This window comes from Bidens hawaiensis, unplaced genomic scaffold (assembly GCF_021521415.1).
Source record: "Bidens hawaiensis isolate Kalapana, Puna unplaced genomic scaffold, B.hawaiensis_p1.1 tig00019659_1, whole genome shotgun sequence".
NCBI lineage: Eukaryota > Viridiplantae > Streptophyta > Magnoliopsida > Asterales > Asteraceae > Bidens > Bidens hawaiensis.
Genome location: NW_027505014.1, coordinates 68,956 through 85,384, shown reverse-complemented (window position 1 = coordinate 85,384; position 16,429 = coordinate 68,956). Strand labels below are relative to the sequence as shown.

The window sequence follows — 16,429 nt, the reverse complement described above, 5'->3', positions numbered from 1 at the left end:
CAGCATGCTCCTGTACTGTATGTCACTATTAGCCGCTGCCTACTCACCAACTACTGCCATACCACGTGCATAGCCGGCAGTTGGTGGAAAAGGAATAGTACACAGCAGGCCTGGTCACTATCAGCCGCTGCCTACCCACCAACTACCAGCAGGGCACGTGCGTAGGCCACTGTTGGTTGAACAGGAATACTATTGCAGCCGGCCACACCTCCTTGGAAACCTACCTTCGGCTATAAATACCACAAATGGTATGACCATCTTATCATATCTTAACATATCTTATCATATTATACCTGATATCTGCTCTAGCAATCTCTTAATATACATTTATATTTAAAGAGCAATCTAGTCTTATTCTCACGCCGGAGGGTGGTCACAAGGAGGAACCCCCCCTTCTCAGTGACAAGCTCACGGTGTCTGTTTTGCAGGTTATCAGAAGAACCATCTTTGCCGGGTCTAACCCCTCGTGGGAAACAGCTATCTAACCCCCAGGTTACCCGTAATCTGCCCGGGGTCCGGTTAGTGTTTCTTCACATTCCGTATTTAATTTATTTCACAATTTTCAAGAGTAAATTTTCAAAAACAAGAAATGAAGATGTTAAGCGTTAAAACCCTACTCATGATTTTGTTTTTGCATGCATTGTTGGCGTTGATGGTAACCGAAGCTGCTTCAGGTAATAAGGTTAAGCGAGTTAAGCCTCCAAAACCCGTCAAACCCGTACAAGAGCTTTTAACTTGCAAGAGCCGTAAGAGTAAGTGTTTCAAGAAGCGCGTCATATGCCCCATAGAATGTCCGAAAGTTAAACCGAAGAACCCAAAAGACAAAGCTTGCTTTCTTGATTGCTACTCACCTAAATGTGAGGCCGTGTGCAAATGTAAGTACTAGTCTAACTTTCATTTAATCATTTTCCCCAGATTTTATATAGTTATCATTTCAACATATATATGTAATTGGAGTTATAATAAGAAATAAATAGGCTTTTAAGATCCTATATATTTATTTGGCATAAAGAACTAAATACAAGTAGATGATACTACAGATTTTACATCTAGATGGTGGAATGATAAATTATTTGTTTGCACTTGATAGCACGTAAACCAAACTGCAATGGTCCTGGAGCTGCATGCTACGACCCACGATTCATAGGTGGAGATGGAATTGTATTCTACTTTCATGGAAGGAGCAACGAGCATTTCAACTTGATATCTGATACCAATCTCCAAATCAATGCACGTTTTATTGGACTTAGACCCGAAGGTAGAACTCGGGACTATACATGGATCCAAGCATTGGGTCTCAAGTTTGGTCATCATAACTTCACTCTTGAAGCCACAAGGACCGAAAAATGGGATGAAAACGTTGATCACCTAAAGTTATCACACGATGGAATGGAAGTTATCATTCCAGAGGGCCATTCATCTGAATGGAATTCAACCCAAGGCGACATACAAATCGAAAGGACTTCAACAACCAATAGCCTAACTGTCACTATACCTGACCTTGCAGAAATATCCGTTAATGTGATCCCAGTATCAGAAGAAGATAGTACGATACATAATTATCAGATTCCTGCAAATGATAGCTTTGCACATTTAGAAGTACAATTCCGATTCCTTGGGTTGTCATCTAATGTGGAAGGAATTCTTGGTAGAACCTACCGTCCTGATTTTGAAAACCCAGCAAAACCAGGAGTGGCAATGCCGGTGGTAGGGGGTGACGACAAGTACAAGACTAGTTCACTCATATCGACAGATTGTGTCCTTTGTGTGTTCTCTCCTTATAATATCAAAGATGAACATGACCCTATGATGATGGAATATGGCATGCTAAACTGGAAAGGTGGGGAGAATGGAAACGCATGCAAGAAATAAGTCTATAACATGCCTTCCTATTTTCGTATTGTTCTTATCATATGTGTCTTGAAAATGTATGTGCATTGATTAATGTGTTGTTCTTTCACTTTTGTACTTGGCAATTGATTGATAAAGTCTTTGAATAAATGCTTCTTTTGATTAATATGTTGCATCTGACTCGTATATTGTTTTGAACAAAACTGTGAATTAGAAAAAAAAAGCATATATAACAAACTTTTCTAATAACTAAACTAAGCACTTTTCTAATAATTAAATCTAAGACAGATCATCAAATGGAAAAAATCATAGATGTTAGTCACTACCCTGAAAGATTTGCGTACCATAGCAAAGGATGTGCCAAATTTACATCAAAATAAAACGATTAGAAGTACTTTTACTTCTGCAATATTTTTGGTTCATGGAATGTTTTAGTTTGTATGATAATGTTTGTATAAATCAATGGCAAAGCCAGTGATGACAAGTACAAGACAAGTTCACTCCTATTGACAGATTGTGCCCTTTGAATGTTCTCTCATAATAATATCAACGATGAACATATATGACTCGCTAATGATGGAAAAACGGAGGGAAATGGAATAACAAGAAAGATAAAGTGGAAGGCGTTATTTAATGTCTTCTTAATGGTTGTTATTATGATCATCATCATATCGCTTAACTTGCGTTCAAAATGCTTCAATACTAATAATCAGAATCCATAATTCTGAAGCTAATGCAGACTAACTAGTTCATCCAATTCTTGTATTATCTCTCCCAAAGACCAAAGTTGTTGCCCAATTGATCATGACATACAACCTGTTTCTCCAACTCAAGACACGTGTCAAATAAGCAGACCGCCAATCAGCCAACTCGAAAACCCTGCCATTGCTACCCCCTTTGCATCCTGTAGTAAACAAGATGGTAAATGTTATAAAACATCAAAAACATAATCAATGATATTATTATTATTAATACCTTTGTCTGGCTAAGGTCAACAAGTGCCTTATACCGCCCAACAGAAGCCATGCTTCCAAGATGTTTGTACACAAACGGATCTCCAAGATTGACATCGTTTGCAGAACTCGCCTTTCCTGCATTTTGCTTCCCAAGCTTTTTGTTAAACAATTCAACAAGATACTTTCCTTGTCTTTAAGCAACCTGTTGTTTCACATTAAGCTTCACTAGTCAAAAAATGGTGTCTTTTGACTTTTAAAGTCAACATGTGTCAAGTGAAAAGTCAAACCTGAGCTAGAGCAGGAAGGACTGGCCTTCCTGTGTGTTCAAGGAAACCAGCACAGTCTCCAAGTGCGAATACATCTTCAACCGAAGGAACCCTTAACCATTCATCAACACCAATCCTGCATATTTGAAAAAAGATTTCTTGTAATTATCAAAAGTGGAAATTTCAGCCCGTTTACTAAAAAAGGTTTAATTTTTTTTATAACAGGTCAGATTTAACAAGCGATTTCTTGACATAATTAGCTCCAAATTAGTATGACTTTCAGTCCAAAATAAGAAGAAATTTACCTTCCACCAGGAGATTTAGGAAGATTTAGCTGTTTTGTAAACTCAGAGGGGCCGACACCAGTTGACCACACCAAAAGTCCATAAGGTACAACACTCCCGTCACTAAGAATAAGCTTTTTCGCGTGCACCTCTTTAACAACACCACGAACAAGACGTACACCATACTAATATGCAATTTCTTATTTAGATATAATTAAAAACATACGACTAAAATACGATTTTTTTCACTCAAATCTTTATAAAGTTACCTTTGTTAAGTGTTTGGTAGCATATTGGCGTAGCCCAATTACATACATGAAACAAGAGCAATAGTTACCTCAATAAGAGTGACACAAACATAGTTTTTAACATGTGCGTAACGTTGATAAACATCTCTCACTATAAAATCACTCAATTCACCACTAAACTCAACTCCAGTTGGGCCTCCTCCAATAACAACGCAGTGCAACATTTGCTCCTTCTCTTCCTCGGATATGCCTGAAAAAGTTGTTTGATCGCTAAAGATACATCATGACCTGAAATTCGTAAATCTAAAATTAAATGGTAAAACTAGTTACCTGGAGTTTCAGAGAGCATCAAGTTCAAAAGAAGTCTTTTTCTTATTTCTTGAGCATGACTAACTTCACGAAGAAAATATGCATGCTCCTTCACACCCTTTATGCCAAACGTTAATGGCTCAGATCCTGAAGCGATTACAAGCTTGTCATAAGCAACTTTGAACCGATACGGTTCATACAGTTCCTCGTTATCACTAACCGTCTCACAATACACCTGTTCAATAAAAAATATGTAATTATGAATATACTGATTTTATATTTTATCTGTATGGGTTTAAACAGGTATAATGTAAAAATAACTTAAACAGGCCAAACAAGACAAAACTAGCACTTAGTGGATTTTTAATGCATAAAAACTAGGGGCATCAATTTCTGACATGACCCAAAACACGACTAGAACACGGCACAAAAGTAATTAGGTTTTGGGCTGGCATATCATGGTTGACTTGTTTAGTTTAACAAGGCGACCCAATAACCCCTTTACGACCCATTTAACCCACTTTTTACAACCACCAATTTGATTATAACAAGTTTACAACTTGGTTATCACCCGCCAACCCGTTTGACACGTTTAAAAATGTGGGCTATACGGGTCGTGTTCAGGTTACATGATTTAAAGTGTGTGCAGGTTAGGGTTGATGTTTTCGACACGGATCAAAATATGGGTTGTGTTCGGGCTGAACAATTCAACCCACCAACCTGACACGATTGACACCCTTTATATAATTATTGATAAGAAACTATTTCTATAATCATAAATGATAAACTATTATTCATTAAATGTGAAATTCTGGACAAAAATCTGCATCGGGTGAACCCAATTCGTCATGACCCGCACCAAAAATTACCCACTACCCAACCTAACCCGCCCATTGTGCCACCTCTATCGAAACATGAAAACCTTAATTTGCTTACCTCATGTTTGTCTGTATCAACGGATGTGCACGAAGCAAGATAAAAGTAGGAATTTGGATCCTTAGCCAAAGCTGTTTGAACACGCACAACGGGCTCAGCAACAGACCGAAACTCAAGAGTTCCAACACAAGTTGATGCTAACAAAGGAGTGAAAACCATGTGATTCCTAGGTGAAATGCAAACAACATTGTACATTGAGGTATCGATTCCTTTAAGGAATCTACACGCTGCCCATCCAGTACCAAGAACCACAACTCTAGGTTTGTCACCCGGTTTAGTAGCCTCAAGATTACCATACCGAAACTTCTCGTTTTTTGAATCAGAATATTCTTCGGGCACCCTCTCAGCATGAGCAAACCTATAACCTTGAATTGGCCGTGTTCCCCTGCTTTCAATTCTCATGTGATCGGTTTTCTTATGGTTTGTTGGTACAGCATCCGGTCAACTGTTTCAGCATTGCGGTTAAAAGGAAGAACATCTTTTGGAACATCCTTTTCTGTTATGCAGCGGTTAATGGCGTATGTTCCTGAGGATTGCTTCCAGTTTCTTGAAATTCTTGCTAATGCCATTACCAGAAGCTAAATGTGATGGTTTTCTGATGCATGCAATAATATAAGATAGGTGAATTTGTATACAATGACAGTAATATAGGTAAGGAAACATTATATCATAAACAAATAGAGAAAACTTAACTTTTCTGCCGCATTAGTAGACAGTAACATAGATTTGTTCATCAATCGATGAAAACTACAGATTTTTGATTTTGTGATATTGTTTTAACAATCTCCCAGTAACTTGGGCTGTTTTTTTAATCAACTTGTCCAATCTAAATGTTGCATAAGTAATCAAAATTATGGATCTTCTTGTTCATGTACACATCAATACAAATCAAATCATATTTTTAATGGCTAAATATTTTAGTAGGAAAATTGGATTTTAAAAATCCAAGCTATCACCTATTGGCCGATAATCATCCATACTTATACTTTAACCAATAATGATCCTAACTTTCATCTTTTTTGCCAACAGCAATCCCGGTAGCATAATTATCATAAACTTTACATTCAGTTTACATTTGATTTATACTCGATTTTGCTACTACGTTTCTCTTTTCATTCATAATCACTATTTGATTATGCTAACGGGATTGCTTTTGTCAGCAAAAGTGGAAGTTATGAACTATCATTAGTTAAATTGTATATATGGATTATTATCGGGTAATAGGTCGTAATATCCAATTTTCTGTTTTATGACCAGATTAGCAAGAAGCTAGTCAGAATACTACAAAGAAAAAACCAGCCTAACACCCAAAAACAAATGAAACGACCCCGAACCACGAACCTAAGAGTATTCCATCCACCAAAAGTAAAACCCCACAATACAAATCAAATCTGACTGAGTCAATGTATGCACATAAATATGAACGAATATGTGTTGTATATGCTTGAAGCTCAAAATCATGTTCATATATATTACCTGACGTAAGAGATGAATGAATATTCAGTACTTCACAAAACCCTGCATAAGACAAAGAAAAATAGGCTTCAATCTTGGTTGAGGCAATATCACAAACACTTGATGGGCATACAAAATACACGATTAAAATACATACATCAATATAAAAAAAATGTCTGAATCAAATCAAATATTGACATTAATTAGCAGAAAAAAGAAATATATTTATTACAAAAATAGTTGCCATAATTTTGTTAAGAGATCATCAAAGATTTGCAATGTGTAACATATTTACTACATATTTCCATGGATTGAAGATATATATACATATACATTGAAATGGGTATTACCAAGAACACATTTGAGGAGGTGTTTTGTTTTGTGTGTGCGAGAATTAGAAAGAATTAAGGAGGTGTAACAACAGTGACAATGACAGGTTGATTGGTGTTGTAGAAACGCGAGAAAAAAACCATGTGTTTGATACTTGTTGCCAAAGTTACGTTTCATAGCGTTTGATCTAGTAATAAATAAAATAAATTTACCTTTTTTATTATTATTTGTCACTAAAGTAGGGATGAGCAAAAGGTACAAAACCGATACCGGTATCGTCAATACTGATTTGTTGGCGTTTGGTATCAGTACCGGTAGCATACCAATACCTATATGAGATTTTCGATACCTATACCGGTATCAAGATTTTAGAAAAATCGGGATCAAAATTTTCGGTACCGAATTCATCCCTACTAAAAGTAACTCCAAAACCCTCTCGGTTATGTTTCTTTTCTTCACCATCTAAAAATATAATCTAGCACTAACATACCGGATATGTAAATACAAGAGCATTATACTAGAAATACATGACTAGTTTATCCGGTTTACATTCCCTACACGAGTAGTTTAATAGTGGTTAACTCGTCGCGACTAGTTCAACCTTATAATCTACTTGTCGCGACTAAAGGGCTTATGAATTACTCGTGGACGTTGATTATGAGGCATGAAACTCTTTTAGTCGTGACGAGTAAATGATTAGTGAACATGCTCGTTACGGTTAGTTTAAGGACACACGACAAGTTTTAATTGGTTCTACAAACTACTCTTTGCTATTAGTTTATAATACATATTTTCTAATTTTTTCAAATAATAGCTAAAACTAGAAATTTTTTTCATAATTAAATGCTTATTTTAGAAATTTTCCCTTTACTAAATAACATATAACCATAATTTTATAAATATTTTCTTAAACAAACGTATCATTTCAAAAAGGTGTATTCTGATTCAATAGCTTGTCGCCACCTGTTATTTGCTGGTTATTAAATACCACATCACGTTATCATAGAATGAAGATGTTTTTCTATTTATTTTAATACATGTGACATATTATGTTATTTATATTTATTTTTAAATATTATTTTTGTGATTCTACGTGATTTTATCAAATATTGTAACTAACAGTTATTAAACATGGCATAATATTAAGCAACTATTATAGAGTACACGGTTGTAAACTGTAAACATAAAAAATATTACAACGCAAATTACAAGGAGAACGACAAAGAAGTTGGAATATTAAACCATCTCAATCAAGTGGGAAATATTTATATTGGGAAAAATTCTTAAAATAACCCATTTTAAAGAGAGTTTCCAAAATAGTCATTTTTTTCTTAAAATCTTTTAGAATTTGACTTTCCAGACGTATTGGGAAAATATAATAATGTAGGGGTAGCAGGCCAAATTTCTAAAGAAAGTTAGGGAGGAGACCAGATTTGGAAAAATAATAAAAAGAAATTCCAAATTATTTTGAAATCTTAGAGTAAAAGTTCAAATTTTTTCAAAACTTTTTTTCTCAACAAACAGTCTCCCAAGACTTTTTTTATGTTTCCTACCTTTTCTATCCATATTTTCAAATTCTAGGAAAAAGAAATTTCAAATCTCGTCTTGATCGACGCATTTAGGATGAATTTGTTCTTAATAGACGAGATTCTTTTCTTTCTTCCAACCTTCATGCTACACACACACACACTTATACATACATACATACATATACTTACATATATATGTATACATATGTGTGTGTGTGTGTATATATACGGAATATATATACACACGTGTAAATACTGAATTTATATATATATGTATGTATGTATATGTATGTATGTATAAGTGTCTGTGTGTAGCATGAAAGTTGGAAGAAAGAAAAGAATCTCGTCTCTTAAGAACAAATTCATCCGAAATGCGTCTCTTAATGCAAGATTTGAAAATCTTTTTTTCCTAGAATTTGAAAATATGGACTAGGAAACATAAAAAAAACAGTTTTGGGAGACTGTTTTTGAGAAAAAAAGTTTTGAAAAAAATCTGAACTTTTATTCTAAAATTTCAAAATAATTTGGACTTCCCCTTCATTATTTTCCCAAATCTGGTCTCCTCCCTAACTTTCTTTAAAAATTTGGCCTGCTACCTCTACATTATTATCTTTTCCCAGTACGTCTGGAAGTCCAAATTCTAAAAATCTTTTAGAAAAAAGGAGCTATTTTAAAAACTCTTTTTAAAAGAAGCTATTTTAAGAATTTTCCATTCATATTATCTTTTTTAGTTTTCTATGTATCGGAGCACTCTGTCAAAACTTAATAATGGTATTTTGAAAACTATAAATTTACCACCATTTTTCGATAATAGTGTTAAAGTTACAATATAAACAGGTGGTACATTTACTGCTTTGCCTTGCATAGTTGCATGTGATGAATTAACACTCACAAGTCAAAACTAATGATTGTTCATTGTTAGCCTAAAGGACGAGATGTGTTGTAAAATTGAAACGTTAAGGATGAAAACTGTAAGGTTTTATTTTATTTATTTTTCTTTATGCATTTTCATAAGTTTGAAACGCTTTTCTAGAGACACCTGTAACCAAAAAAATTTTACTTATTAAAAGTTTTAAACTCATAACTTGTATTTTAGTAACAACGAAGCCTATCATCACATCAATATATTACTTTGAGATTACTTTACCTATTATAATATATCTATATATAAAGTTTTTTTTGGATTTAGAGGTCTTAATTAAGTGTGAGTCTAAAACCCTAACTTGTTTTCGCTGTTCCACGAGTCACCCCTGCCAGTAACTTCTCTCAAACAAAACATGAGACACTAGATAGGAAACAAATAACTTTATAAACAAGTCGGCAAGAATCACCAATAACTTTACAAATGAGTCTAGAGAAATTCAAATATTTGATACAACAAAACTCACAACTCACTTCCTTTTTTAGGTCATCTGGCTATTCGAGGAATAATTGTTTGAAGTTTTGAACATATATCAGGCTATCAGCACTCCAACTATGACAGGGGACAAGTTATCAAAAAGGCTTGAGTTTTGATGCTTTTGTGAATAAACCTAACAAGGCACATGCGATCCACACTTTGCTCTCTTTGTTGTTGGTTGAAGTATTTAGGCTTACTTTGGCCGGAGGCTCAACTGGCTCTACACATGGAGAATCATAGACTCGAGGTCCAAACCTTATGCAATTTGATTGCTCTCAATTAAGAGTGAAAGCTTTGTGAAGAGTGTACAAAGCGTTGACGGTATAGTTCGCAGAGTATTAGAAGAAGAGGTTGGAGTGACTATTAGAAAGGCTTGCTTATTATTACCATCTAGTAAGTTATAATTAATCAAAACAAAGTAAACAGGATAAATCATATGCGGGGGATTCGAATAACAAATTGGATCATCTATTGTAAAAGACCCCTCATACTATTCAAGAATACACTATACCACAATATTTCTTACCGCAACACATCCTAACTATGTACACTTAAGCCCATCGTTGATTCCTTATTTTCTTACCTTGTTCTTGCGACTTATCAATACCCTATTCCTACTATATCCAAAGGTTTTAATTACACAAATTTTCTAAAAGATAAAGGAAGCATTTTTTGTAATTCAAACATCTAAACAAATAGTTACTAATTTGAATTTTCTCTATAAAACAAAATGACTCATGTCATTTGTACCAATTTATTTGACATTTCTCAAAAAATATGGTACACTCCCTTACGTTGAATTAACCAACTGGATCTGGATTTCATTGGCCCTGTATCATCATTACAAATAGGCCCCATCCGGTGTTGACAAAGTTTGATACTTTTATTTGGCATGAATCCATTCATCCAACTATCATAACGTATATATTAACAAGACATAATGTAGGGACGTGTTTATATATTATTAATACTATTAAAAGGGTTCATAGCAGACGGGTCGTGTTTTGAAAAATGGACCGGGCCGATCATCAACACGGGGTACCGTCTGGTGTTGCCCGTTCAGTTACGAGCTAATAGACCAGGTATAGATGAACCAATTGGCTTTAAAACTAGAGCAAACTTGATGGAAACTCGCTCATACTTGCCTCATTCATTTGTGACCGCGCTATGATTAGAATCAACGAACCACCATTGAAAACCAGATGACTTTCATCATAAGTCAAAACAATAAATAAAAATTTCAACTGTTTTAAATAAATACATTTGTGTAACTTGAACGTTTTTTTAACGCAATTACAATTTGGTCATATAACACAATTGACTTCAAGAAATCTTTAAAACCAAATTTGGCCAAACAGTCAAACACAACGTGGAACATTCATTATAATAAAATAAAATTAGTTCATGATTCACCAAATAGGTTGTATATATAGAGCTTGGGCAACATCTTTTTCTTATACCATTTCATATCTTCTTTTATAACTTCCAAAACCAGAAATGAAGATGTTAGCGTTGAAAACACTACTCGTGGTTTTACTTTTGCATGCAATGTTGGCGTCAACGGTAACTGAGGCTAAATCTAGCAATAAGGTGAAGCGTGTTAAGCCTCCGAAACCAGTAAAACCCATACAAGAGCTTTTAACGTGCAAGAGTCGTAAAAGCAAGTGTTTCATGAAGCGTGTCAAATGTCCCGTAGAATGCCCAAAAGTTAAGCCGAAGAATCCGAAAGACAAAGCTTGCTTTCTTGATTGTTACTCGCCTAAATGTGAGGCTGTGTGCAAATGTAAGTAATAACATAACTTTTATATTCTCAAGATCTTAAATACGAATATCATTTCTTTTTTATTTATGTCCTCTAACTATAAGTGACTTGGTTTTAAGTCTAACTTATTTGACATAAGGAATTCTAATCAAGGAAAACCTTAACTTAAGTGAGCAATAATATAATTTTACATCTAGATGTTGGAATGATAAATTATCTGTTTGCATTTGATAGCACGTAAACCAAACTGCAATGGACCCGGAGCTGCATGCTATGACCCAAGATTCATAGGTGGAGATGGAATTGTATTTTACTTTCATGGAAGGAGCAACGAGCATTTCAGTCTGATATCTGATTCCGATCTCCAAATCAACGCACGTTTTATTGGACTTAGACCTGAAGGTAGAACCCGCGACAATACATGGATCCAAGCATTGGGTATCAAGTTCGGCCACCATAATTTCACCCTTGAAGCCACAAGGACCGCTAAATGGGAGGATGGTGCTGATCACCTAAAGTTATCGTACGATGGAACGGAATTGCACATTCCAGAGGGACATACATCGGAATGGAATTCAACCAAAGGCGATATACAAGTTGAAAGGACTTCAACAACCAATAGTCTAACCCTCGCTATAATTGATCTTGCGGAAATATCTATTAATGTTATTCCAGTATCAGCAGAAGACAGTAAGATACATAATTATCAAATTCCCACAAATGATAGCTTTGCACATTTAGAAGTACAATTCCGATTCTTTGGGTTGTCATCTAATGTGGAAGGAATTCTTGGTAGAACTTATCGTCCAGATTTTGAAAATCCAGCAAAACGAGGAGTAGCAATGCCGGTGGTTGGTGGTGATGACAAGTACAAGACTAGTTCACTCCTATCAGCAGATTGTGCACTTTGTGTGTTCTCTCCTGATAATATCAAGGATGAACACGATCCGCTAATGATGAATTATGGCATGCTAGACTGCAAAGGTGGGGTGAATGGAATCACATGCAAGAAATAAGTTTATTGGAATTATTTTACATGCTTTTGAATGGTTCTTATTATACGATTGTATTGATTAATTTGTGTTTAAAATGTATGTGTGTTGTTTCTGTCACTTTGTACTTGGCAATTGATCGCTAAAATCGATCTCTGAATTAATGTTTCTTTCATTATTAGCTCCGTTTCATCTTTTAACAACATTCGCTTTAAAATAGGAATCTCTGTCATGTATCTGGTTAAACAACGTGTTTTCATGATTTTAAAATTTGAAAGTCGAGTGAGTTTGATTTTGGCAAAGAACTAGAGATTTATGAAAATCATGATGACTACTTAGATTTTGAATAAAAATTAGTTCAAGAATTCCAGCATGCCACAAATTTTATAAGAATGTCAAATTGATGATGATTCATATTGCCTTTCAAGTTGTTCGACTTTTGATTTTTTCTACCATATATTCCGTTGAATAGTTCAGGGAGAAAAACATGATATAACAAGTAAACATAACATCATTTTTGAAAAAAAAAAGCAAAAAGAAAAAAAAAGGTTTCATAGACTAAACATTGCATTGATTAAACGTCACCTAAACTTCTTAATGTTATGTTCTGCTCTAATTTCCATGCATACTTCCTCGAGTTAATTGTGCTAAAGCTTCAGGGTTCATGCGCAAATTATTCATCAAGTATTTTGCCATGTCTTTGTAATAAATGAAATCATGCATTTTGGTACTTGAATGCATTCATGATGGAAGCTTTAGTTTCGAGCATTCTCACTAATATTCACTATTCCCTCCTCACCGCCTTTAGATGATCCGAACCTCGCTTTCACCTTGGCCATTTTAGCCACAATTGACCACAAGGTTCTTCAACTTCATCCGTCACATAGTTATAAGTACCAACACCGTATTGTAATACTCTAGGAATATCTCACATCAGGCGTGGACAGAGATCGATACAGAAAACTTTTGAATGAGGGGCACAGTATAGGTCGTCTGAGGGGCGATGCGACGTGATGGCTAGCAGTATATAAGAAGTCGGAGTGGTGTCTGGACGACAAAAGTTGATTCACGATGGCAGGATGTATTCAAATATCAAAATTAAACAATCAAGATTAAATTTTAATTAGTTTAGGCCTTGGACTTCAAGTTTTGGATGGTGGACATTTTGACTAAAACATGAAAATTGGACAGTTTATTAGACTATAAATTAGGGCTTGACATTATAAATTATGGATGGGCGGTGGCCCATCCTTCCACACCTATAAATTAAACATTTAACTGATAAGGTATTGATTTTGGAGTTTTATAGGGTGGGCCCTTAAACTAAACAATAAAATTGGGCCGTTAACTACACTACAAATATACGTTGTAGTGGACGGTGGGCTGAGACCACCCTCATTAAGCCTTATCTCCGCCTCAAGCCGTGGATATAAAAGATTTATTTAGTTCATATTTCATAAGGATTATTCTTCCTAAATAACGTGCCTTGAGCACATTGACTTAGTAACTTGTTTGAAAAAAAAAAAGTGGCATACGGGATCAATTAAATACCAAATGGCAGAATTTAGTTTATCTAATTTATATATTATTTTATTACGCACCTTCATACGTTTCTCTAATTTAGTTTATCTTAAAAGTAACTATGCACTTTCATACCTAAAGTTTACCAAATTTCATGTTACATATTACATGGATTTCCCATTTGCAATAATGCCATATACCAAATCACAAATAGGCCCCATGCCCCCATAGATTTTGGTAGTCCCAGACTCCTAGTGATGAGGTTTGAACGGTTTTTTGGCACGAATTCCAGTTTATCATAACATAACTAATAAATTTGGTAATCAAACATAATGTAGCCATACATGTTGGGATGTATTTACACAACATAATGCAACGAAACCAAACGTAACACAACATAGTGTAATGTAATGCAACAGAACGTACACACGTAAAATAAAATAATTAGAAACTTGATGGGATACAGTACACATGCTGTTCATGTCAACGGTTCAGTTGCAAGCTAAATCGACATTTTCGAACATTAGTCTTTATCAAAATAATAAATGATTTTTCAAATGTTTAGAATAAGTACATTTATAAAACATATTTTTATTGTAATTACAATTTGGTGATGTAACACTTTTGACTTCAAGAAATCTTTAAAACCAAACTTGGCCAAACACAACTTGGAACATTTAAATATATCAGTATTAGCTGAAAACACACCGAGTATACTTGTATATATAGAGTTTGGACATCAACTAATTCTTATACCATTCTAAAGAGGTAGGTCCCAGCAGAGCCCAGTTGGACCCGCAAGACTCACTTTGAAGAGGGACGTCTGCGCAGAAACCAACTGGATCCGCAGGACCCACCATGCTCAGAGACGTGACGTCCTTACGCACAGTACGCAAGCTGTTCCCGCAGGAAATGCCTCCCAATGGTGAAGGACTCCGCCTGTTCCCGCAGCCTCGGATACAAGCCATCAGGGAAGGCCACCCGCGCAGCAAGGCTACACGCACAAGGCACTTAGCTCTCAATCACTCAGTGTCACCTGAAGGAATGAGCAAAGCCGGGAACAATCCCGCACAAGGGCGGGAGGGGGAATACTCCCGCCCAAATAAGCCAGTCCGTACGATACGGGAAGATCTTCTGTACTGTACCTGACGAGGTATGGGCAAAAGATCTGACTAAAGATACGACAGCTTATTGACAACAGTATGACGAGCAGCATGCTCCTGTACTGTATGTCACTATTAGCCGCTGCCTACTCACCAACTACTGCCATACCACGTGCATAGCCGGCAGTTGGTGGAAAAGGAATAGTACACAGCAGGCCTGGTCACTATCAGCCGCTGCCTACCCACCAACTACCAGCAGGGCACGTGCGTAGGCCACTGTTGGTTGAACAGGAATACTATTGCAGCCGGCCACACCTCCTTGGAAACCTACCTTCGGCTATAAATACCACAAATGGTATGACCATCTTATCATATCTTAACATATCTTATCATATTATACCTGATATCTGCTCTAGCAATCTCTTAATATACATTTATATTTAAAGAGCAATCTAGTCTGATTCTCACGCCGGAGGGTGGTCACAAGGAGGAACCCCCCCTTCTCAGTGACAAGCTCACGGTGTCTGTTTTGCAGGTTATCAGAAGAACCATCTTTGCCGGGTCTAACCCCTCGTGGGAAACAGCTATCTAACCCCCAGGTTACCCGTAATCTGCCCGGGGTCCGGTTAGTGTTTCTTCATTGGCGCCATCCGTGCATAAAGCTAGAACTTCATTTTTTCTCCAGTTTTTTCAAACTTTCTGAAAGATGGTTAAAGAAACTCCGGTAACCACAACCCCAGCTACTGGGGGGAATACCGGCTACACAGTCTTTACAAATACTACCCCGGTTACCCAAGCCGGGGCAAGTGAAGTAAATTTTACGAACACTACCCCAGTTACCCAAGCTGGGGCAAGTGCAGTAAATAATCGCTCACTGGGATTCACCGATACCCAGTTAGAGAAACGAACAAGACTCCCCCGCCAAACACTCGATGAAGTTAAGGCATGGGCGGAGGCACGTCAGAGGGAATTCCAAGCTGAGTTGGACGAACGCTTGCGTTCCGTTCAACAGGCTGACGAATTCGAAGAATACTTGGACGATGACTCGGAGGAATCCGACTCCGACGCCTCGCCATAGGGCAAAAGGGAAGCGTAAGGAAACGGACTCCCAACCGAGAAGGCATTTTGGAGAAGCCTTCAAACCAAAAAACACAGGTGGAAGTCCACGTGACTTCTCAAAAACATTCAGACCAAACGTTGCAAATGCGGGAACGTCCAAATTTGCAAGGGACATTGCAGAAGCAATTGCCCCAAAAAGTGCCAAACAAATGTCCAGCATAGGCACATATGATGGTATATCCGACCCAGATGATCATTTTAACAGATTCATAGCGGGGGCAACCGTCAGTAGTTGGACGGAACCTACGTGGTGTTACATGTTCCAAATGACGCTTGTCGGGGCTGCTAGAGCGTGGTTCGATCGTCTACCGGTCAACCACATCTACGACTGGGCAGACTTCCAACAGAAGTTTAGCCAACACTTCAGCC

The 16,429-nt window shown here is 36.4% G+C and overlaps 2 protein-coding genes and 1 pseudogene across 2 annotated transcripts; 2 read left to right on the top strand and 1 right to left on the bottom strand.

Annotated features, from left to right (window-relative positions):
* Positions 1-577: 577 nt before the first annotated feature.
* On the top strand, positions 578-1,872 carry LOC143609901 (uncharacterized). Its single transcript, XM_077084523.1, has 2 exons — positions 578-875; positions 1,091-1,872. Exons 1-2 carry the CDS (start codon positions 590-592, stop codon positions 1,870-1,872), a joined length of 1,068 nt encoding a protein of 355 aa, XP_076940638.1. The 5' UTR covers positions 578-589.
* A 679-nt stretch (positions 1,873-2,551) lies between these two features.
* LOC143609891 (internal alternative NAD(P)H-ubiquinone oxidoreductase A1, mitochondrial-like) lies at positions 2,552-6,443 on the bottom strand (annotated as a pseudogene).
* Positions 6,444-10,866: 4,423 nt separating this feature from the next.
* LOC143609895 (uncharacterized) lies at positions 10,867-12,341 on the top strand. The gene is made up of 2 exons (XM_077084520.1): positions 10,867-11,346; positions 11,560-12,341. Exons 1-2 carry the CDS (start codon positions 11,061-11,063, stop codon positions 12,339-12,341), a joined length of 1,068 nt encoding a protein of 355 aa, XP_076940635.1. The 5' UTR covers positions 10,867-11,060.
* The last annotated feature ends 4,088 nt before the right edge of the window (positions 12,342-16,429 follow it).